At 35.6% G+C, this 25,107-nt stretch overlaps 1 protein-coding gene across 1 annotated transcript; it reads right to left on the minus strand.

The window, feature by feature from the left end:
- Window positions 1–2,435: 2,435 nt before the first annotated feature.
- On the minus strand, window positions 2,436–23,973 carry LOC111983158 (AUGMIN subunit 7). The gene is made up of 9 exons (XM_065774921.1): window positions 23,743–23,973; window positions 23,501–23,586; window positions 23,383–23,450; window positions 17,176–17,345; window positions 16,879–17,004; window positions 15,647–15,737; window positions 13,823–13,930; window positions 12,569–12,667; window positions 2,436–2,902 (listed from the first exon to the last, which is right to left on the minus strand). The coding sequence occupies exons 1-9, from the start codon at window positions 23,874–23,876 to the stop codon at window positions 2,702–2,704; spliced, it is 1,083 nt and encodes a 360-aa protein (XP_065630993.1). The 5' UTR covers window positions 23,877–23,973; the 3' UTR covers window positions 2,436–2,701.
- Between the last annotated feature and the right edge of the window lie 1,134 nt (window positions 23,974–25,107).

The raw sequence follows: 25,107 nt of genomic DNA on the forward strand, positions 1-25,107 counted from the left end.
TTTGCAAGCTCTCCAAGCAAAGTGCTTCACCTTATTAGGAATTTGTAGACACCAAATCTTCCCCCAGAAATTCTTAATCGCCCCATCATTAGAGCAGCTGCCTCTCTCCGATTGGTCACGCAGGTTCAAGGTCACCGACTCACCATATATGCACTTCAAACAGAGAACATTCCATTAGATGTTGCATTCCAGACAGACTTCACCACCTCAGCTTTCCACTCTCCACGTTCACTGTCAATCAACTCAGAAATCCGAGTATGATCCTCCAGCAAATTCTTGGGAGAAGAGACTTTGAAGGTCAATGGATTTGGAAGCCATTTATCATACCAAATCCGAATTTTCTGACCATTCCCCACCCTCGAACTCATACCACTCCTAACAATGCATTGAGTTATTGTAAAAGCCACATTTTATCGTTTTCTATGAATTTTATATCTAAATATTCTACACTCTTTGAGCCTAGAAATGCATCTTTGTTGGAATATCTTTTTAAACCCTTCTGTAATGGTCAATTGCATGAAAGCTGGCATCTTTTCAACTACTTCACACATCATAGCTAAATTAAACCAAGATCCTCGTCCTACATTAAGAAGTATCAAATCAAAAGATCCTAGATATATACCATAATATTCAGATTCGAGTAAAGCTTGCAACTTTAAGCTATGATTGGTCATGAATCATGATAGAGATCAAGGGGTTGAGGAAATCAAGGCCAATGGACACGACTTCATCATGAACTTTATCTAATTTCATGTTGTCTCATGTTTGTTGTCTCAGAGCATTGCCATTAAAAGTACTAAAAATGCTAAGGGTCCGTTTGGATATAACTGAAAACTGAAAAATAATGTAGCAAAATAATTTTTAAATCTGTGAATAGTATCGTGGAACCCATTTTTAATAAAAAAAATTGCTGAAAAGTGAAATTTGTGAGTCTGTGAATAATAAAATTTGTGCTAAAAAGTCAAACTTTGCGGCTACTGTGCATGAACAGTAGCCGCTACAATAAAAATTTGTCTTGGAAAAGCTGCAAACGTCAGACGCAACACGCAAACCAAACGTACACTAAATGCTATTTTTTAGCATTTTTAGCACCTCAAATGATAAAAATACACTTCCATCAAACATGCTAAATCTTAAAAAATTTAGCACCAAACTACAATGAACTATTATCAATAACAGCTCACTGTAATTGGATTGTAAAAAAAATGTAGTTTTTTATTCACCAACAAATCTATTTCTCATTTCTATCTCTCTTTCCCATCTCACTTCTCTCCTCCCTCTTCTCTCTTCTCTCTCCCTTGGTTCATGGTCTGTGATCTGGCGTTGTCTGCTCGTCACAGATCAATAACAACTCTTCGTCTGCAACGTCGCTAGCTTGTCTTTGCCTCCATCTCTCAAGTTCGATCTCTCTAGTCTTAGTCACTCGATCTCTCTACTCTTTGGCCGCAACGTTGCTAGGTTGTCTCTGTCTCCAATTCGCCTCCATCGCTAACATCGCCCACTCGCCCTCACCAGTTCAGATCTATGATTATCTCTTTCTCACACCTTAGGTCCGATTTGCAGGTTGTGGGTTTTTACAGGGGTTCTATTTTGGGCATATTTTGATGGGTTTGTGATTTGGTTTTGGATGGGTATGGTTTGTGGTGGACCGGTGGTGGTTGATGGTGGGTTCATATGAGTTTTATGGTTTGGTTTTGGGTTTGAGTTTGTTTTTGTTTGTAATTTTGCTGGTTGAGGGTTGAGGTTGTGAGCAGTGGTGGCTGTGGCAGTGAGTGTGGGCGGTAGTGGCTAGTAGCAGTGGGTGTGGACAATAACAGAAGGGTGGGTTTTGCAATGGGTTTGAGAGAAGACAAATACATAGAGAAAGAGAGAGGAAGAGATAGATTGAGAATAAAAAATAATAAAGAAATAATATCTTAATGAAATGGTAAAAAAATATAAAACTTTTGACGTTGAGTGTATTGTAAAATGGTATGTTAAAGTAGATAAAGTAAAATTTTGAGATGTTAAATGCTAAAATATTTGCATTCTTTGATGAAAATGCTCTCACAATGAAATCTTTTTTCTTTTTCATAATGTACAAATCCACAAAGAGGGATGACATGGTATATACAATTCGAATACAACCACTCCTTTTTTTTCTTTTCTTTTTTACCTTTTAATTTCCAGCCAACTCATGCACCGACGTTGATGGATGCAATCCTATCTTAATTTATCCATATGTGCATGTTATTTTATATATATATATATATATATATATATCTCACGCCTTTTCCCTTGGACATTACCTGGACAACTAGTTTCATTTGGCTTTAGGGTCCAGCTAAAATTTTCACCAGTTACTGGTCAGATATATAGATACCCCAAGCCCAACATCAACACTCCTTTTGTGGTTAGAGTACTCCTTTCGATGAGGTGAACTTGGAACTAACACAAAAATCTAATGTACTCATCCTTTCATTACTTAGCAATCAAAAATAAATAAATCCTCCCACTATATATATATGTATGACAATAGGTGATGGTGACACCCCTATCAAATACTACATCAACATGCTTTAGATCTAAAATGAATAACTATAACACAGCCAACATCAACTCTCCATAAGTCATTCAAACTAGAAAAACTAATACAGTTTTCAAAATGTCTCCAAAGAATTGGAAGACACTGCATCTAATCAACGCTACATGAGTAACAATTTCATCGTAAATTCACCTCTTCACCTTCCTCACGAGCAATGGAAGCCGAGAGAATTCCAAGGTCACGATTTAAGAATGTTAATGCAGACTCACACTCAGAGATTATTCTCATTACAGAAGAGGGCTCACCAGCAATTGTTTCAGATGATCCAACAGCGAGAGCTGTGTGGGAATCTCTAAGATTCCTCAAGTTCCCTAGGAACTGTAACCAATGCAGAACAATATCCAAATTAGTGATTATGACAGTTGCTTCAGAAGCAAAAATATTTCTTCAAAGAAGTCCATGACAAAAAACTACCAAAGTACAAGATTGACATTGATGTAAACTGTTATGATTAAGCCTAAATTTGAAAAGAATTTAGATATAATGCAATTCTGTTTTTGATAAATAGTACTTTTACTCATAAAGATGAGATTTTATGTACATAAAACTCTTGTAAAGGATAGTACAGAAAAACACTCTTTGATAAGTAATAATGCTTCATTGACTAATATACTTTATAGTAAAATAAATAGAGTATCTACAAGTGAATGCCTAACACTAACTCCAAAGCACCGAGACCACTCAAATAGAGATCTCATAAACAAAGATTTCAGCTCAATAATTGAAACCTCCACCGCCAGAAAAAGTACGATTATTCCTCTCCCTCTAAAGTGTCCACATTAGACATAAGGAGGTCATATTCTACACCAGATAGCTCCATATTTTCTAAACCAATTCCTCCATCCAAATAACTCTACAAACCATATTAAGCATCAACCAATGAACCCCCAGCATAAAAAGAATTAGACCACAGTTTCTGTAACACCCCCAAGTGGTCTATTCACAAACACATCCATCATCTGGATACTCACTAATAAAAGATTCTTCCTACCTACCACATTAGTAAATTCTTATTCCACTGCTTTAGATCCAATTTAAGTGCTTTCAATTTGTTCACCAGGACAAAACTAGGCAAGCCATGAACATGATAGGAATTCCACCACATCTCACCTTGTCAGTAAACCACTCAATTTTCACCAAATATTTTCAAATCTAAAAGGACTGCCCCTTTGCATAAACCAACACCATGATCAAAGGTTTATGGAATTGTCAGCAGGTAGATTGGCCATTTTTGGGATCTGTTGGGGTGTCAAGTGGTATACTGATGATGTGGGATAAAAGAATTGTAGAGAGAGTTGACGAAGTTGTGGAAAACTTTTCCCTTTCATGCAAATTCTGAGTGTATACTGGTTTTAAGCAGGCCTTTCACGGGGGATTATGAGCCAAATATTGATTACGCTTCTTGGATTGTGCATATATCATCAGAATTAAAAAATAAAATAAAATTTTAGGATGGGATCTAAAATTTCAATTTTTGTTTTTCGGGTTAAACAAACTTTTTTTATAGTTAAGTTACACACACCCATTGGGTCTTGAACCCACAAGCTCACCTTTCATCTCATTATTATGGAAGAATGAAGTGCTAGTTGAGCCTCATTAGCGAAAACTAACTTTTTATTCTTTAAGAATTTGGATTTTAGGTTATTTTCATTGGATCCGAGGGATTTAGATTATCTTAAGTAAATGGTATTAAAATAAAAGATGACATTTACTTGTAGAATCCTAAGGATCACTTTGTTATTTTTAAACATTGCACCAGCACCGACTGCAGGTAAATAAGAGTGCAGTTGTACGCATTTTGAAAAAATTTGTGGCTTGTCACAATTTGGCAGAAACCTGAGATCACTTTGTAATTTTTAGACACTGCACCTCCTAGCATTGACTAGTGATTACCCCTCTTCATTAAAAATCTAGATTCTTCTCAATGAAATGAGAGAGTTTCACTTGAGCAGAAACTCAAAAGAAAGGGGAGACAGCACAACCTCAGCTTTCCACTCTCCACGTTCACTGTCAATCAACTCAGAAATCCGAGTATGATCCTCCAGCAAATTCTTGGGAGAAGAGACTTTGAAGGTCAATGATTTGGAAGCCATTTATCATACCAAATCCGAATTTTCTGACCATTCCCCACCCTCGAACTCATACCACTCCTAACAATACATTGAGTTATTGTAGAAGCCACATTTTATCGTTTTCTATGAATTTTATATCTAAATATTCTACACTCTTTGAGCCTAGAAATGCATCTTTGTTGGAATATCTTTTTAAACCCTTTTGTAATGGTCAATTGCATGAAAACTGGCATCTTTTTGACTACTTCACACATCATAGCTAAATTAAACCAAGATCCTCTTCCTACATTAAGAAGTATCAAATCAAAAGATCCTAGATATATACCATAATATTCAGATTCGAGTAAAGCTTGCAACTTTAAGCTATGATTGGTCATGAATCATGATAGAGATCAAGGGGTTGAGGAAATCAAGGCCAATGGACACGACTTCATCATGAACTTTATCTAATTTCATGTTGTCTCATGTTTGTTGTCTCAGAGCATTGCCATTAAAAGTACTAAAAATGCTAAAGGTCCGTTTGGATATAGCTGAAAACTGAAACTGAAAACTGAAAAACAATGTAGCAAAATAATTTTTAAATCTATAAATAGTATCGTGGAACCCATTTTTAATAAAAAAAAAATTGCTGAAAAGTGAAATTTGTGGGTTTGTGAACAATAAAATTTGTGCTAAAAAGTCAAACTTTGCGGCTACTGTGCATGAACAGTAGCCACTACAATAAAAATTTGTCTTGGAAAAGCTGGAAACGCGTGGGAAAAAAAAAAAGAAGCTGAAAACGCAAACGCCAAACGCAACGCGCAAACCAAACATACACTAAATGCTATTTTTTAGCATTTTTAGCAACTCAAATGATAAAAATACACTTCCATCAAACATGCTAAATCTTAAAAAATTTAGCACCAAACTACAGTGAACTATTATCAATAACAGCTCACTGTAATTGGATTGTAAAAAAAATTTAGTTTTTTATTCACCAACAGATCTATTTCTCATTTCTATCTCTCTTTCCCATCTCACTTCTCTCTTCTCTCTCCCGTGGTTCATGGTCTGTGATCTAGCGTTGTCTGCTCGTCACAGATCAATAACAACTCTTCGTCTGCAACGTCGCTAGCTCGTCTTTGCCTCCATCTCTCAAGTTCAATCTCTCTAGTCTTAGTCACTCGATCTCTCTACTCTTTGGCCGCAACGTTGCTAGGTTGTCTTTGTCTCCAATTCGCCTCCATCGCTAACATCGCCCACTCGCCCTCACCAGTTCAGATCTATGATTATCTCTTTCTCACACCTTAGGTTCGATTTGCAGGTTGTGGGTTTTTATAGGGGTTCTATTTTGGGCATATTTTGATGGGTTTATGATTTGGTTTTGGATGGGTATTGGTTTTGGATGGGTATGGTTTGTGGTGGACCGGTGGTGGTTGATGGTGGGTTCTTATGAGTTTTATGGTTTGGTTTTTGGGTTTGAGTTTGTTTTTGTTTGTGATTTTGCTGGTTGAGGGTTGAGGTTGTGAGCAATGGTGGCTGTGGCAGTGAGTGTGGGCGGTAGTGGCTAGTAGTAGTGGGTGTGGACAATAACAGAAGGGTGGGTTTTGCAATGGGTTTGAGAGAAGACAAATACATAGAGAAAGAGACAGGAAGAGATAGATTGAGAATAAAAAATAATAAAGAAATAATATTTTAATGAAATGGTAAAAAAATATAAAACTTTTGACGTTGAGTGTATTGTAAAATGGTATGTTAAATAGATAAAGTAAGATTTTGAGATGTTAAATGCTAAAATATTTGCATTCTTTGATGAGAATGCTCTCACAATGAAATCTTTTTTCTTTTTCATAATGTACAAATCCACAAAGAGGGATGACATGGTATATACAATTCGAATACAACCATTCCTTTTTTTTTTCTTTTTTCTTTTTTACTTTTTAATTTCTAGCCAACTCATGCACCGACGTTGATGGATGCAATCCTATCTTAATTTATCCATATGTGCATGTTATTTTATATATATATATATATATATATATATCTCACCAAAGGAGTGTTGATGTTGGGCTTGGGGTATCTATATATCTGACCAGTAACTGGTGAAAATTTTAGCTGAACCCTAAAGCCAATGAAACTAGTTGTCCAGGTAATGTCCAAGGAAAAGGCNATTTTAGATCCCATCCTAAAATTTTATTTTATTTTTTAATTCTGATGATATATGCACAATCCAAGAAGCGTAATCAATATTTGGCTCATAATCCCCCGTGAAAGGCCTGCTTAAAACCAGTATACACTCAGAATTTGCATGAAAGGGAAAAGTTTTCCACAACTTCGTCAACTCTCTCTACAATTCTTTTATCCCACATAATCAGTATACCACTTGACACCCCAACAGATCCCAAAAATGGCCAATCTACCTGCTGACAATTCCATAAACCTTTGATCATGGTGTTGGTTTATGCAAAGGGGCAGTCCTTTTAGATTTGAAAATATTTGGTGAAAATTGAGTGGTTTACTGACAAGGTGAGATGTGGTGGAATTCCTATCATGTTCATGGCTTGCCTAGTTTTGTCCTGGTGAACAAATTGAAAGCACTTAAATTGGATCTAAAGCAGTGGAATAAGAATTTACTAATGTGGTAGGTAGGAAGAATCTTTTATTAGTGAGTATCCAGATGAGGATGTGTTTAAGGTGAATAGACCACTTGGGGGTGTTACAGAAACTGTGGTCTAATTCTTTTTATGCTGGGGGTTCATTGGTTGATGCTTAATATGGTTTGTAGAGTTATTTGGATGGAGGAATTGGTTTAGAAAATATGGAGCTATCTGGTGTAGAATATGACCTCCTTATGTCTAATGTGGACACTTTAGAGGGAGAGGAATAATCGTACTTTTCTGGCGGTGGAGGTTTCAATTATTGAGCTGAAATCTTTGTTTATGAGATCTCTATTTGAGACATAAGGAGGTCATATTCTACACCAGATAGCTCCATATTTTCTAAACCAATTCCTCCATCCAAATAACTCTACAAACCATATTAAGCATCAACCAATGAACCCCCAGCATAAAAAGAATTAGACCACAGTTTCTGTAACACCCCCAAGTGGTCTATTCACCTTAAACACATCCTCATCTGGATACTCACTAATAAAAGATTCTTCCTACCTACCACATTAGTAAATTCTTATTCCACTGCTTTAGATCCAATTTAAGTGCTTTCAATTTGTTCACCAGGACAAAACTAGGCAAGCCATGAACATGATAGGAATTCCACCACATCTCACCTTGTCAGTAAACCACTCAATTTTCACCAAATATTTTCAAATCTAAAAGGACTGCCCCTTTGCATAAACCAACACCATGATCAAAGGTTTATGGAATTGTCAGCAGGTAGATTGGCCATTTTTGGGATCTGTTGGGGTGTCAAGTGGTATACTGATGATGTGGGATAAAAGAATTGTAGAGAGAGTTGACGAAGTTGTGGAAAACTTTTCCCTTTCATGCAAATTCTGAGTGTATACTGGTTTTAAGCAGGCCTTTCACGGGGGATTATGAGCCAAATATTGATTAAGCTTCTTGGATTGTGCATATATCATCAGAATGAAAAAATAAAATAAAATTTTAGGATGGGATCTAAAATTTCAATTTTTGTTTTTCGGGTTAAACAAACTTTTTTTATAGTTGAGTTACCCACACCCACTGGGTCTTGAACCCACAAGCTCACCTTTCATCTCATTATTATGGAAGAATGAAGTGCCAGTTGAGCCTCATTAGCGAAAACTAACTTTTTATTCTTTAAGAATTTGGATTTTAGGTTATTTTCATTGGATCCGGGGGATTTAGGTTATCTTAAGTAAATGGTATTAAAATAAAAGATGACATTTACTTGTAGAATCCTAAGGATCACTTTGTTATTTTTAAACATTGCACCAGCACCGACTGCAGGTAAATAAGAGTGCAGTTGTATGCATTTTGAAAAAATTTGGGGCTTGTCACAATTTGGCAGAAACCTGAGATCACTTTGTAATTTTTAGACACTGCACCTCCTAGCATTGACTAGTGATTACCCCTCTTCATTAAAAATCTAGATTCTTCTCAATGAAATGAGAGAGTTTCACTTGAGCAGAAACTCAAAAGAAAGGGGAGACAGCACCGGTGCAAGGCAGAACCTATTCAAGTTATACAGATTCTAGTTTCGGTTTCAGGTAAGTGATGATTCCATGATTTTTCTTCTCTTGGCTAAGTCTTGTTCCTATTTCTTGAGGAGTTACTTCTCTGTTCCAGAAATATTTACCTTCCTCTCTTAGTTTGCTGCCTTAGTTCTCAATCTGTTAAGTATGTTCCTGGTGTTTCAGATTTGAACCTCATCCTTAATGCCAAAATCAAGTTGGTTGGTTACAGCTTTGTATGAATTATGGTTGCTGGTGATAACCTTTGATGAAATCCATAGTTCCATACTTGATCGTTTGATTCTTACTTTGTTTCTCAGATTTGATTTTCAAGTATATGAATTTATTTTACTCAAATCATAAGGTGTATGCGGAAATTATGTTTTAACTCTTCAATCCATTGCTGGAACTATTTTCCAGCATCATGTTCAGGCCTAATTCAGTTCCAACATGCTGGGTTATCTCCATAGAAAAGGCAGTTTTGATTTTACACATGTTAATACTTATTTCTAGTTGCTGTTCCACTGTGGGTTCTTGCTGTCCTGTTCTAGTTTTGGTACTGTTATGCTACTGCCCAGCACTTACATGGTGACATTTTTTTTTTTTTTTTGATAGGTAAGAAAAAGTTTTATTGAAAAATGATAAGCATGAAAAAACACAAGGTTCACGATAGTGAACAAGTAGAAAAAAGAGGTAAAAATAAGCAAACAAACACTAAGAATACTAGGAGACAAAAGAAAATCCGTGATAGTAGAACAATCTAAGAGGCCCCAACACCAGGACCAATCAAAAAGGGTCCATCTGCATAACTCCAACAACTGATCCAAAGATTTCCCTGTATCCTCAAAAGAACACCGATTCCATTCAATCCAAATATTCCACATTAAACAACCCAAAACCAGGTTCCAAATATCAGAATTATACTTCCCAAGTCAATGATACCAACAGAAAAATAAGTCTGCAACGGAACCTGGCATGATCCAATCAATCCCAAACAACCGAAACATATACATCCACAGAGAATGAGCAACCAAACAAGAAATCAGAAAGTGATCCACAAATTCCTCATTACAGCAACGCATACAACAACGATTTGCCAAAATGCGATCACAGAGCATAAAATTATCCAAAATAAGGATCTGACCATGAGCTGCTATCCACATAAAAAATGCCACACTTCTAGGAACTTTTACTTTCCAAATGCCCCCAAGGGAAAGTAGTAAGAGTTACATTTCGAATCTTATGATAAAAAGACCGAACATCAAACTTCCCACTTCCATTAAGACACCAAAAAAGTTTGTCACTACCTTCACCCCTAGGAATTCGAGTTTGAATGAAGTGAACATATATGTGAAATAAACCAGATTTGAACTTCAGTCCATTGAATGTATTGGCTAAGCTGATTTCCCTTATGTTTTGGACTCATAGTTGAATAAATTCACTTATCCTTCGTTATCTAGTCAAGAGCTAAATGTGGTACATCCTAAATCCCACAAACCTTGTCTTGGGCATCTTAAATATATTTCTTGTAATCACCTTTGTAGTCTACACATCTTGTGATATAATTATAAACTTTGGCCTCATCTAAATTGATGGCAAGTATTTCATTTGAAACCCTGGCAAATAGTATGTGTCCTGGACCAGGGACAAAGCTACCTTATGGTGCCCCAGGTCCAAAATTTTAAATATGTGCGCGCGCGCACACACGCATGCAGGTCTTCACAAGTCCATACCATAACTCGTTCACCCAAACAAAAATTCCTGGCTCCACCCCTGTTTTGGACCCACTTGATAAAGATATGTGGGAATTTGGCTATGTGAACTTTGGACCTCATCCAACATGGTGATGGGGATATATGAACTTTAGAACTTTCCCTAATTAGTGGTGAGGATATATGTACCATTTTCAAGCTGGATAATGAGAATTTTGAATAACTTCACCCTGTGAACTTATTGCGCATTCTTCCATATGCTAGAATATGTACTACATATGTGAACTTTGTACCCATCAGGTATGACATTCTGAACTTTGAGGTGGCTCCTTGATATACTAAACTCTACTTGTTCTTGAGTCATCTAACCTCCATAATCATTAGAATTCTATTTGATTGTGAGACTCTGAGCCACCATGACATTTGGTAACTTTCCAACATTATTCAATTCTATCATGAGCAAGGAACTTCGGATCATGTGAATTCTGATACTTTAATAAATTTGTTATTTGAACTGTTTTGAACTTCTTACAACTAAATCTTAGATGGTCATAATTGAGATATTAAGTTTTTTTTTCACATATTTAATATATCTTTCATTACTTATCAAAAAATAATTTTTGGCTCTATACAATCATAGACTAAACTACGTTTAGTTGCTTTGTGTGATTGATGTGATTTTGGGCTAGTCAGACCTAGAGATTTCACCGTATTGAGTCTCAGGTCGTGAAAGTTTCTGAGCTATATCACTATGCACTAATAAATGATCCACATTCTCACCATTACATCTACACAAGCAATACCAGTCCACCTGAGTTATGGCTTTATGCTTCCCTTTGTCAGATTGTTACAAGTCAAAATTACACACACAGATGTCCATACAAAAAAGGCCACCCTTCAAGGAGCTTTATTACTCCACAGTATTCCAATGAAAACACACTCCAATAGAACCATATTTAGAGCAAACATTAAATTGACTTGCTAGCCAATCTCCAGGTCAAACAATCAGGACCCTCTTCTCTTGGGACATTAGCATACAAAGTATCAAACAATTAATCCACATATTGTAATTCCCAATCATTGAGAGCTCGTATAAAGCATATATTCCACAATCTCCTCTTCAATCTAAGATGTAATTTTGTCATAAAACTTGTATCCAAGATAAAAGCATAATTGAGACTTTGCCTCAATCAACAGCCTTGTAACCTTATGTTACCCCAATGTCGGGAGACCCTGAATGTGTGATAGTTTCACAAACTGCTAGAGCTGTATACTTATCTCTATGTATACAAAAAGTTTTATAGAGAAAGACAGGGAAGGAGGGAGAGTAAATAGGTGAATGGGTTTTAGATGGAAAGAGCAGGGAATGCTTGCATGCATCACAATGGATCCAAGCAGACCCCACCTCACGAGAAGGTATACCCTGCATCAGGTATATGCTTCTCCTCTCTCACAGTTGGTGGGACCCACCAGCTGTGAGAGAGGGGAAACATATACCCGCAACAGGGTATATTTTCCCCCTCCTCACAGGATGCACTTGTGTGCACGCACATGGAAAGGAAAAGGATTTTTAAAGAAATGAAAAGGGGATCAGAAACTAAGAGGTGAAGTTGTTGATTGAGTGGATGCTTAGTAGTGCATACATCACATCAATAGCAAACACAAAGTATTGACAGAAACAGTTATGGAAGAGATGAGAAACTAGGACAAATTAAATTCATAGATACGTATAATAAGGGAAATGAAAACTCAGGAAAGATGCAATCAGCAATTGCATTATCATATATCCAAATATGCTAATATCAAAATATACAAGTATCATACTATATAAAGTATACTATATTGGTATAGTAAATTGCCATCAGCATTTTAGCTGGGCTTATTTAAGTCTTAGTCTAATGACTCTAATCTGAAAGGAACCTCAAAGAATCCACATAATGAGATAATAAGCATATAAATGGTTTTTTGCATATAAATTTATCAAAACCATATGAAAGGAAAAGCATATAATCAAAGATAAAAAAACATCAATAGATTAGCAGTTAGATACCTTCAAAAGCATCTTGTATGCCTCCAATAAGCGATTTGCAGCTGGGCCAAACCCATGGAGCTGTGGTACCTCCATCATGTGTGTCCAGGGCCGAATTTCCTACCAAAAAACAAAGACATAAATATATTCAATAACTGCAGTACAGTATGCGAATGTACGCATACTAGCATAACAAGATAGTTTGATGGGATGATTCCTAAGTATGCATTTGGATAGTGTCTAAAGGTCACGTTTTGCGTTTGTATATCCATGGGACCCACTGCTACAGTAGCTTCCAATTAAACACAAGACTGAGAACTGAAACACGTAGCGTTTTTTTCCTTCAACGCACCGTTCTTCATGTTCTTCACCGATCAAACCCAGAACATGACTATTCATGTTCTTGAGACCCAACAAACCCATCAAAACAGTGAAACCAAAACCATATGAATCAAACCCATGTGAAAAAAAAAAAAAAAAAAAAAAAACCATGTGAAAAAAAATCAAACCGATCAACCTATCAAACCCAGCAAACGCAACTAATCAAACCCAGCAACCGATCAAACGGATCTACCCAGCAAACACAAATCAAACCCATCACCAATCTCAACCTCACCCAGCACCACCGACTTCCCATATCAAACCCATCAAACCCACTGCCGATCAACCCATCCACCACCACCGAGGGAACCCGATCTTCGCTGGCGTCAGACTGGGTTGTCTTTATCGGCTCTTCACCAGCGTCCAACTAGGTTGTCTTCCTCGTGGATTTACATTCTGAGCTCTTCGTCGGCATCGCTGAGATGTAGGTCTTCCTCTCTTCCTTTCTCTGGTGGGCGTGGAACTCTCTAGACACAAGTGTTAGCTAGGGTGGGTGAGGAGTTAATAGAAGAAAAAACAAAAAAAAAAAAGTAAAAACGCGTTTTTAGCTGAGCTATAGTACTCGGACCCAAAAATAATCAGCACGCATTTTTCACTTATTTGCTACAGTGTTTTTAGTTTTCAGTTTTTAGCAAAATAAGCGGTATCCAAACGGATCCTAAGTATCAAGAATAAACGTCAACAATTTCCATAGGATTGCAGAAGTTCAACAGATTTTAATCTTAGAACCTTTTCAACTAAAATGAGGCTGCAACAAATGGTAAAAGCCAAACCATAATGTGAATGTGCAATTAAGAAAAAAGAATCACAAGTATATAGCACAACCACTCTTTGCTGGTTGGTACAAATAAAATAGAAAAGCAAGATGTTAATGAGAGGAAGAGCATGCCAGACCTTGGTGTAAATCATATTGAATGATCTTGCAGTTTCTAGAAAAGATTCCAAATGTGCCCGCAATTGGGATTCCACCCCTGCATATTCCTCATCTGGGTTGTAAGCATGCTGAATGCACAAGGCAAAAAAACGATCAGAATCAGACAAAAGGAAGAAGCACAAACCATACATAAATACCAGACAAATCTCAGAGTACATAGAAAAAATAGCAAACAAAGTCAAAATTACACGTTGTCAGAAACAGAGTGGATCAGAATGCATCAGAAAGATAAGAAGTTGGTATTAAATAATATATTGAATGCTCAAAGTCAAAGGGAAAAAGACCAAAGAAAAAACATCTTGACTTAATTTTATCTTATTTCCTCTAGCCAAGATCCAATCCTATGCTGTACTACAACCAAAGCCTACCCCTCTCAGACTTGTGCTACGGCCCAAGGGAACGCAAACTTGTCATCAGTAAAGAATTATCTCAAGATTTCAAAAATAATTTATTAATTACAAGTAACAATTATCATCAAACTTATCAAAAAACAAGTAATACTCCTCAAATATTTTCTTTTCTTTTCTTTTTAAGCTAACAGAAATTACTAAATGCACAAACGGGCACAGTTCTTCTACATGGAGAACATTCAAGAGAAATGCCCTGAAATGAAAACAAAAAATGTCAAAACACAAACTAAATTCTGAGATGGTCCAACCCAAGGGAAAAGAGAAGCCACTGGCCGCAGTCATCAACTCAAACCTTAAAACATATGCTTCAATTGAATTACAAAAAGCTATAGAGGTTTTAATGCTACTTGAAGAGGAATTCTTTACACCTTTAAATTAATAAATGTCTAAATTTTGTGCCATAAACTATAAGAAAATGTGGAAGGAATGAGTTAGGATTTCTTTCATCTAAACAAGAAAATTTTGGAAAACTCCATGGATGGTATTTGCCAAAATAGGAATCTGAGGAACACAAGATATGCAATATCCTTACCCTAATATAAGGAGTTCCCATGCCAGAAACAGGTGGGAGAAGAAGAAAATTTAAACTAAATTTTTCCAAGCCATTAAAATTATTTGACTTAATCACTTTAACGTGATAAAAAAATTTTTTTTTTTTGATAAGTAATAAGATATATTGATATCAAAAGGGAAACACCCTAGTACACAGGGAGTGAACAAGGAGCCAAACAGATCAAACACAAAAATTGCAAGAATCTAGGAAAACAAAAAGAGAAGGGAAAGATTTGTTTTGCAAAGCAAACAACCAACCCAACAAAGTTCTAAAAAAGAAAAGCTTAAGGTCCGGAATAGATCTCTCAGAATCTTCGAAACAACGACTATTCCTCTCCCTCCAAAGACACCACATTAAGCCATGAGGAACGATGGACCAAATATAACCATTTTGATGGCGACCAAAGCTGCCTTGCCAGCACAGAGGGTGGTATTTACTAAAAGCACAGAGGGTGGTATTTATTTAATAGTATTAAGTAATTGTTTTATAACCATCAGATATTAAGGAACAGATGTTTGACTAGACGTTACTTTTTTGTAATAGTGATATAAGACAATAACAAGAAATTGTTGGAAAACCATAAATCCCAAAGGCTAAAGCTAAGAAGTGCGCCAACAACAGCAAAAGTGCCTTGAATCAAAGGCCTTAAAAACAAACAGGTTCTTAACCATGTTTTATAATCATCAACTCCAAAATATTAACATAGATATGATGATATCAATTTAGTGACTAGGTATAAATCTTCTTAGTACAAAAAATTCACAAGAAGCTCCCCAAAAATAATTGTGAAAGGCAATTTAGGGCTAAGGAGAAGAGAAAACCTTTGATGCCAAATCATCAACCTTCTGTTGAAGATTCAACAGTATCTTAGATTGTTCTGAAAGCTTAGTCTCCAGCTCAGAAACATCTGGCCTGCAAATGAACTTCGATTATAGGAACAGAATGTTACTAAATCTGAAGGAAAAAGTCACTAAAAGAAATTCCCACCCCCGCCCCCAAAAAAAAATTAAATGATCTATGACATGTAAAAAACAAAATTCTCTTTACTTGAATAACTAAGCTTGCGTTTGGATTGCGTTAGGGATGAAAAAATGGTGAGTCCCACGGTACTGTTCGTGCACTTTTTGGTACTATTCATGAGTCTTATTGTATTATTTCAACTAACTTTCAACAATAAGTTTTTAGTTTCAGCAAAATAAGCTTCCAAACAAACCCTAAGATACAAGGAATTTTTTTTTTTTTTTTTTTTTTTGCTAATATTGCACAATTTAAAGAAAATGAAGAAGCAGACTTCATGTTGCCACATAATAAAGAAAATTCTATATGTAAAATAACAGAAACAGCAAAGCTTTAAAAAAATTTAAAAATAATTATCGAAAAAAAATAAAAAGGAAATATCAAGAGCAGTTGTAGTAGCAAGAGCAATAGCAGAGGCAATACATAGTAGTGGTGGTGATTCTCTACGGGCAAGCTTGTGATAATATTTCAGCAATTTCCAAAAGAATCTTTCTCTCCCCCCACCCAAACAAAAATCTATGTTCTTCTTAAACTTGCCAAGTCCTAAATGAACCCAAGAGAACCCTAATTTACCATCAACATTTGTCATTGCCAACTCCATGCCTAGAATATTCCAAATTTCAAGTGGTACATCTATTATAACAAATGTAAGACATCATCAATGCATTTTCTTATAAAATTCATGACATTTTTTAGTAGTGACAAGACACACAAGCCATCTGAAACTTAAAATAGACTTCCCCATGTAGCAATGATACATAGTTGACATCATTCTTTGATAGTTAAGAACTTGAATTTGTTCCAAAATCATTCTTCATGTTTCTTTGTAACAGAAAGTATTACGTGCTGTATGTACAGGAGCAATATATAAGTAACCAAAAGGAAAATTCTGAAACTGAGAGAATCTGGGATTTTCTGGTTTATATAGGAAAGGAAAATTTTTAAAGTTCATTTATGATGCTATGGTTTTATACACTTCAATAAGTAGATCTTTAGGGGGGGAATGGAAACACAGATGAGATAAGAACATTCTTACAGTGGATATATTGATTGAATTTGAACATCTGCAGGGAACAACTTGCACTCTTCAGAGAATATTTGAGCTTGTTTTTCTGCAATAGAATCTATAAGTTGTATATCCTTTGCTATCTGCTCATCAATGCTGCAATAGAACGCAAACCAGATTTCAGGTTCAAAGAAATTTGAGAAATCAGATAGCAAATATTATGCATTTATTATACAAGTCACTGATAGTTTTATGAAGCATGATTGATCTTCGCCAAACATGAAAACTTAGTTGTCAACCAAACATTTAAGTCAGAATCATCACAACCTCCATTCTGGATTATCAGCATAGATGCTTGCCTCCACAAGATCTACAATAAGACGAAGCATTTCAGTGCGGTCCTCATAGCTTCCTCGTCCCTGAAAGAGGAAAATGTATTTAGCAAAAAAATTGAGGAAATTCACATGACAACAAGGTTTGCCACATTCAAATATAATCTACAGTTCATGATATTCCAATAAAACATATGATCCACACATTTGGTTCTTCTTATGTATTAAAAAAAAAGATTAGAATCTCACCTAGATGCACTGTGCAGTCTGATCCAAATCTTTTGAATCATCATTTTTCTAATCCTTTTTCTCTAATAAAATCTAGTCTATCTTCTACTGCAAACTTAATTTTCCATGAATATGCCAACATAAATATGTTCCACATTTATTGTTTCCATGAAGGCTTGGTCACTAGCCTTTTGGGGACAAAGTTTACTTATCGAAAGAAATGAAAAGAAAAAATAATAAAATTTGTTTCCAAGAAGGCTTGGCGTTAGAAGCTTATATCTTTTCACAGCTCCCCCAGCATTTTTTGCAAAAAGAAATAGAAAATTTTGTTAAAAATTTAGGAAACGCCAGCATTATATGGATTTCAATTTGGTTTCTCCAAAATAAAATCCAATTTTGGTTGTCTAACTTCCATAACATTGTTGACCTAGCCTTGTACAATCTTGAGCTATTTTCCACCCAATTTGCAGGCATTCCATTTTTTGAAAAACTAAGAATAAGATAAGAACATTCTTACAGTGGATATATTGATTGAATTTGAACATCTGCAGGGAACAACTTGCACTCTTCAGAGAATATTTGAGCTTGTTTTTCTGCAATAGAATCTATAAGTTGTATATCCTTTGCTATCTGCTCATCAATGCTGCAATAGAACGCAAACCAGATTTCAGGTTCAAAGAAATTTGAGAAATCAGATAGCAAATATTATGCATTTATTATACAAGTCACTGATAGTTTTATGAAGCATGATTGATCTTCACCAAACATGAAAACTTAGTTGTCAACCAAACATTAAAGTCAGAATCATCACAACCTCCATTCTGGATTATCAGCATAGATGCTTGCCTCCACAAGATCTACAATAAGATGAAGCATTTCAGTGCGGTCCTCATAGCTTCCTCGTCCCTGAAAGAGGAAAATGTATTTAGCAAAAAAATTGAGGAAATTCACATGACAACAAGGTCTGCCACATTCAAATATAATCTACAGTTCATGATATTCCAATAAAACATATGATCCACACATTTGGTTCTTCTTATGTATTAAAAAAAAGATTAGAATCTCACCTAGATGCACTGTGCAGTCTGATCCAAATCTTTTGAATCATCATTTTTCTAATCCTTTTTCTCTAATATCATCTAGTCTATCTTCTACTGCAAACTTAATTTTCCATGAATATGCCAACATAAATATGTTCCACATTTATTGTTTCCATGAAGGCTTGGTCACTAGCCTTTTGGGGACAAAGTTTACTTATTGAAAGAAATGAAAAGAAAAAATAATAAAATTTGTTTCCAAGAAGGCTTGGCGTTAGAAGCTTATATCTTTTCACAGCTCCCCCAGCATTTTTTGCAAAAAGAAATAGAAAATTTTGTTAAAAATTTAGGAAACGCCAGCATTATATGGATTTCAATTTGGTTTCTCCAAAATAAAATCCAATTTTGGTTGTCTAACTTCCATAACATTGTTGACCTAGCCTTGTACAATCTTGAGCTATTTTCCACCCAATTTGCAGGCATTCCATTTTTTGAAAAACTAAGAATATTGTAATCAGACATCCAAACTCCTTATTACTCAGATACACTACAAATATTCCCAACTTCAAATCACTACCAGTAAGACAAACATTCATTGGACAAGCATTAAAAGCATAACCACCCTAAATTACTATGAGAATAAAGCTTGTCCGGGTATTTCAACTTCAGCAAGGCTCACTATCACCCCATAAGCTATTGCACTACCCATAGACCTTGCACGGACCCACAATGTGATGTGAAGGAAACATTCAAGGAATCAGCTTCAACAGGTGATGTCATCAATTCAAGAAAGGAAGATAGACTAGCCAACCAAAGTAGAGGACCTCCTTGAGATCCAGACTCCTTATTACTCAGATACACTACAAATATTCCCAACTTCAAATCACTACCAGTAATACAAACATTCATTGGACAAGCATTAAAAGCATAACCACCCTAAATTACTATGAGAATAAAGCTTGTCCAGGTATTTCAACTTCAGCACGGCTCACTGTCACCCCATGAGCTATTGCACAACCCATAGACCCTGCACGGACCCACAAAGTGATGTGAAGGAAACATTCAAGGAATCAGCTTCAACAGGTGATATCATCAATTCAAGAAAGGAAGATCAACTAGCCAACCAAAGTAGAGGACCTCCTTGAGATAGGGACATAGCAAGGTAGTCAAAGGACAAAAGGTGACTTACGGCACCAAGGCCTTCTACCTGAGGCATGAGGCACCAAAAAGGCACTAGCCTTATTGACGTGAGGACCAAATCCAAAATCAATGTTGCAAACAAACATAAAAAACAAGTCTGTTTTCCAGAAAATGTTCTTTGGAAAACAAATCAATTTCTAGAAAACGTTATCTATCGAAACAAACAGAGCATAAGTATCTTGGGTTTATATAGTTTTGCGTCCAAGTTGGTCTTTTATATATTACTTTATTAGCTTTTTAGTTTACTAGTCAAACTTGGGAATCCTAATACTACTAGTACAAGAATGAGTACTTATAATGATTAATAAATATATATATATATATATATATATAATAAATAGGTGGTGTTGATTAATAAATATATATATATATATATATTATAAATAGGTGGTGTTGATTAATAAATAAAGTATTTTGAGCACAGAGGCATGTTGGACTTCATGAGTTCTTTTCTCCCTCACTCTTCTCTTTATACTTCTTTTCTATCTTGTGCTAATGAGCACCATAGATTTGTCTTTTTTCCCTTCTTCCTTATAATCCCAACTCAAGCTCCTCTTTCAAATGAGAACCCTAAATCCACCACAACTAGAAATAGACAAATTCTGCAATTTTTCCTACATCACTGGTTCTAAAGAACTCTCCCAGATCACAAACTAGAACTGTATTCAATGCCCCTCCAAATATGAGAAGGTTGATTCAGTTCATTTTCAAACAAGGCAAGTCTAGCTATTTCTTCCCTGTTTTTGGCTGAGGGGTTGCTTTGGCAAACAACATTGTGTGATTTAGCTCTTTGCTTCAAATCACAGGAAAAAAATTGGTTTGTCTGAGTAAATGCATGTTTTAGTGCTGGTGAGTTACTCTTGTGTAAACTAGTTCTAGAGGACTCTCCTTGATTACAAACTAAGAAAAAACAATTAAACGTCAGAGGAAGAAAGTGGATACTAAAATCTCCCCCACCCCACCCCCAAAAAAAAGATGCACACTAGAAGAAAGATGCAAAATCTTCCTTAGAATCCAGGTTTTGCAAGAGTTAACAAGCCATAATACAATTTTTTTAAGTGTTTCAAAACATAAAACAGGTTACAATCAACTTTGTTGTAAAACTGAAAAGTTTCAAATAACACAAATTCTTCAAGGAGCTCATCACCTGATGCAGAAGAAACCTATCACAATTCCTACCTAATGCAATCCCTAAAAGAATTATTGTCAAGACAACCATCCACAAGACCAACAAACCATCATAACTAGGCCAATTCATGATTTTATTAGAAAGATTAACTACCTATCAAAAAAAAATAAAAATAAAAATAAAAAATATTAAAAAAAAACGGCTGCAAGATTAACTAAGCCAAGAACTCTTTCTTATATAGATATCTGATAAGAAACTAAGTTTTTGTGTTTGACAAGCTTTTATTTTGGAAGTTTATTTGTTTAAAGGTGAAGAATAAAATAGCTTTAAGCAAATAAGCTAGCTTATTTTCTTAAAGCCATTATCTATCTCAACATTAAGAAAATAAGCTCCCAAAAGAAAAGCTAGCCAAACTGAAATTTGTCATTCAAAGGCAACCAACAATGACTATCCCTTCTGAAAAAATATTTTTTGATAAGTCCCTTCTGAACAAATATTAATAATACCATATTGTATGAAGAAAAAAAAATTCACTCTATGCTTATCAAAAAAAAAAAAAAGCTTTCTTGGGAGGGGAAGTTTTACAGGGTCATCAAAGGAAATGTTTTTTGGAGCTGCTAATATTCAAATATGACATAGTTTGCATTAAATGCTGAAACATGGAGAAAGATTTGATTTTTGGTTCTATCATGAGGCATTCCTAGGGATCAGCACTCCGCCCACCTCCAAATTAATTTTTTTTTCTTAGGGTTAGGCCACCTACCAATCACCTTTTGTAGACTCCACAAAAGTGGGAGTTTTGTGGATTGAGTACAACCTTTTTTCTATTATGAGGCATTAGGTGGTTATAATTTAATGCAATTTCTTGGTAAAACTATTTGGGTTTGTAAATTGCCTAGGGAAGTTGCTTTCTTTATTTGGATAGCCACCTTGAGATTTTTTTTTGTATAACTTGCGGAAAAGGTCATCCTAGTGGACTGGCATGTGTAAGTGTGGTGGTGAGATGGTTAATTACTTGTTAGTTCTCTGCTTAATTGCCAGTGAGTTATGGATGGCCCTTTTTGTTTTTGCGATTTTTGGTGTTCAATGAGTTATGCCTCAAAAAGTAGTTGAGGTGTATTCCATTTGAAGAAGTCCTTTTGGTAGGCATAGAAGCAGTGGTATTTGCAAAGTGGCCCCACTTTGCCTTATGTAGACTGCTTCAGTGTATTTTACCTATTTTTATAATTATAAATGGTGACTTTCTGTTTTTGCAGATTTGGCAGAGATCGCAAAGTTTCTAGGCATTACGACTACCATAGATACAGAAGCCATCCAAGTTAGTTGTTCAGTTCCTTCTATGTGTATTAGTATTTTGGTTAGTTATTGTGTTTGCATTGCATAATGCATTAGGGAAATGCATTTTGTAGGTGGCAATTTTTCTTCTCTTTTTTCTTATCAATTTTTTTTTCTCTTTTTTCTTAAATGGTATGGAGTGAATTTGTNGGACCCATAATTTTTTTTTTTTTTTTGTTATTTAAAATTGACTATTTTAATATGTTGTGAAATTGAGTGTGTAGATAGGACTGTTGCTCTGTTTTATCTGAAAGGAAAATGTTGAGAGTTTGTGTTTGTTTTAGTTAGTTAAAAAAAACTTTGCTAGTTGAGGATCTGAATTTTACTACAAACCCATATTTGATTTATATATGCTTTTGGAGATCAGTGTTGTAGCTTTCTTGGGAGGGGAAGTTTTACATGGTCATCAAAGGAAATGTTTTTTGGAGCTGCTAATATTCAAATATGACATAGTTTGCATTAAATGCTGAAACATGGAGAAAGATTTGATTTTTGGTTCTATCATGAGGCATTCCTAGGGATCAGCACTCCCGCCCACCCTCCAAATTAATTTTTTTTTCTTAGGGTTAGGCCACCTACCAATCACCTTTTGTAGACTCCACAAAAGTGGGAGTTTTGTGGATTGAGTACAACCTTTTTTCTATTATGAGGCATTAGGTGGTTATAATTTAATGCAATTTCTTGGTAAAACTATTTGGGTTTGTAAATTGCCTAGGGAAGTTGCTTTCTTTATTTGGATAGCCACCTTGAGATTTTTTTTTGTATAACTTGCGGAAAAGGTCATCCTAGTGGACTGGCATGTGTAAGTGTGGTGGTGAGATGGTTAATTACTTGTTAGTTCTCTGCTTAATTGCCAGTGAGTTATGGATGGCCCTTTTTGTTTTTGCGATTTTTGGTGTTCAATGAGTTATGCCTCAAAAAGTAGTTGAGGTGTATTCCATTTGAAGAAGTCCTTTTGGTAGGCATAGAAGCAGTGGTATTTGCAAAGTGGCCCCACTTTGCCTTATGTAGACTGCTTCAGTGTATTTTACCTATTTTTATAATTATAAATGGTGACTTTCTGTTTTTGCAGATTTGGCAGAGATCGCAAAGTTTCTAGGCATTACGACTACCATAGATACAGAAGCCATCCAAGTTAGTTGTTCAGTTCCTTCTATGTGTATTAGTATTTTGGTTAGTTATTGTGTTTGCATTGCATAATGCATTAGGGAAATGCATTTGTAGTAACCAAAAAAAAAAAAAAAATGATGAGTCCATGTGAAAAGTGTCAGACATGTAAAAAGTGTCCACCACTCCCAGTCATCCACTTCAGCATGTTATGCTGTGAAATTGGATGTGTGCCTAGATTTATTCAAAACCCGAATCATAATGAATGAGAAAAGAGGGGTTACATTGGATGCGAGAAGTCTCTTCATCACGATCCATGGCGTCCCCTTGTGTGCTTTGTTGTGAGAAAGGTGATTTATCACCCAGTAGCCTGCAATTCATCAAGAATACGAAAAACCCATTTTCATTTTGTAAAAGATAGAAAGAATGGATTCAGAATTTGACGATTTTGCAGCAAATCGATTCAGCAAAAAAAAGATAGATAGAGATCTAAAAGAAAAGAAGAAGAGAGAGAGATGGAGGAGACCGGAAGAAGAGCCACTCGAGAAGAGCGTAGCGTTCCATGCCGGCGAAGAGGAGAGACTGAGCAGGAGCATTGGCTCTTGGGTAATTCAGCATCGCCAGCTTTCTCTGTATGTCTTCCATTTGCCTTGCTGCCATTTTCCCCCACGCACTCTCCTCCTTTTCTCTCTCAGTTTATTTGTATATTTTTTGAATTTTGAGGATAGTTTGTGTGACTTCACTTTAATAAAATTTGCTACAACAAAATTGAAAATCGACTCATGTCTTGTTTTCATTGGCAAATCTTTAAACGCCCTAATTAACTTTTTTTTTAAAGTAATTTTAATGAAAGAGTTTAAAAGTAGTTTAAACCTTTTTTTTATTTTTTTTTTCTAAGAGGAGTATTTAAGGGCCTGTTTGGTTTAAATGTGTTTTGAATTATATCACTCAAAACTCATAACTGAATTATCAAAACACATGAGACCCAAAAAAAAAAATTTTGTTTGGCTTGATTTTCACATTGTATTTCCATCACTCAAAACTCACAAATTTTGAGTTAGAGTGATGGAAACACAAAACAAGAATCCAGTGTTTCCAAAAACTAAGAAACACAACTTAGTGGCACCATTGTAAATTTTTGACCTCTGTGGAGCCCACATCTTCTGTGTCGTCTTGTCAACTCAGACATATTGCTGTTGCAAACAACCACAGCACCACCACAACAAACGCAACGCCACCACAACAAAACACCACTGAAACACAAACTCAACCCCACCTAGCGCCACCACAGCAACCCACCAACAAAACACCACAGACCCAGCCCCACCCAGCGTCGCCACAGAAACCCACCGCCAAAACACCAAAATCAACCCACAAAACCAACCGCCGATCCACACCACCAACACACAAAACCAGCCCCACTAAAACAACCCACCACTTTAAACCTAATAACCACCAATTCAAACCAATCAAAAACAGCTAAGAAAGAAACAGAAAAGAGAAAAAAAAAATCAAATACAAATTGAAGAGGGGAAAGACAGAGAAAGCTGAGTAAGAAAAGGAGAAAAGTGGAAAAAAAATCAAGGGATAATTACACTTTACCCACCTGTTGTTTGCCTCTAATTTGATTTGTCTATCCGTGGTTTCAATTTTGACACTTTACCCACCTGTGATTTCCTCCGTTAAGGCTTTGTTACCCACCTCCGTTAAAAAGGAGGTTAAATATGTATTTTTGCACAATTTTTATGTCTCTCTCCTTCCAAAACATAAAACACATAAAAATTCAAAAGAAAACAAGATCAAAATGCTATTGGTAAAAAATATTATGCAATTTCTCAGAACTTCAACTTGTATTTGAACTTATCATCTCAACCACAAATAAACGAATTAT

This window comes from Quercus suber, unplaced genomic scaffold, assembly GCF_002906115.3.
Source record: "Quercus suber isolate HL8 unplaced genomic scaffold, Cork oak 2.0 scaffold_7, whole genome shotgun sequence".
Taxonomy (NCBI): Eukaryota; Viridiplantae; Streptophyta; class Magnoliopsida; order Fagales; family Fagaceae; genus Quercus; species Quercus suber.

Coding starts and splice junctions, on each gene's coding strand:
- LOC111983158 (XM_065774921.1), bottom strand. CDS start 23,876: ATGGCAGCAAGGCAAATGGAAGACATACAGAGAAAGCTGGCGATGCTG. Junction 23,451..23,500: donor AGAGACTTCTCGCATCCAAT/GTAACCCCTCTT, acceptor GAATAAATCTAG/GCACACATCCAATTTCACAG. Junction 2,903..12,568: donor CATACAAGATGCTTTTGAAG/GTATCTAACTGC, acceptor CATTGGTTACAG/TTCCTAGGGAACTTGAGGAA.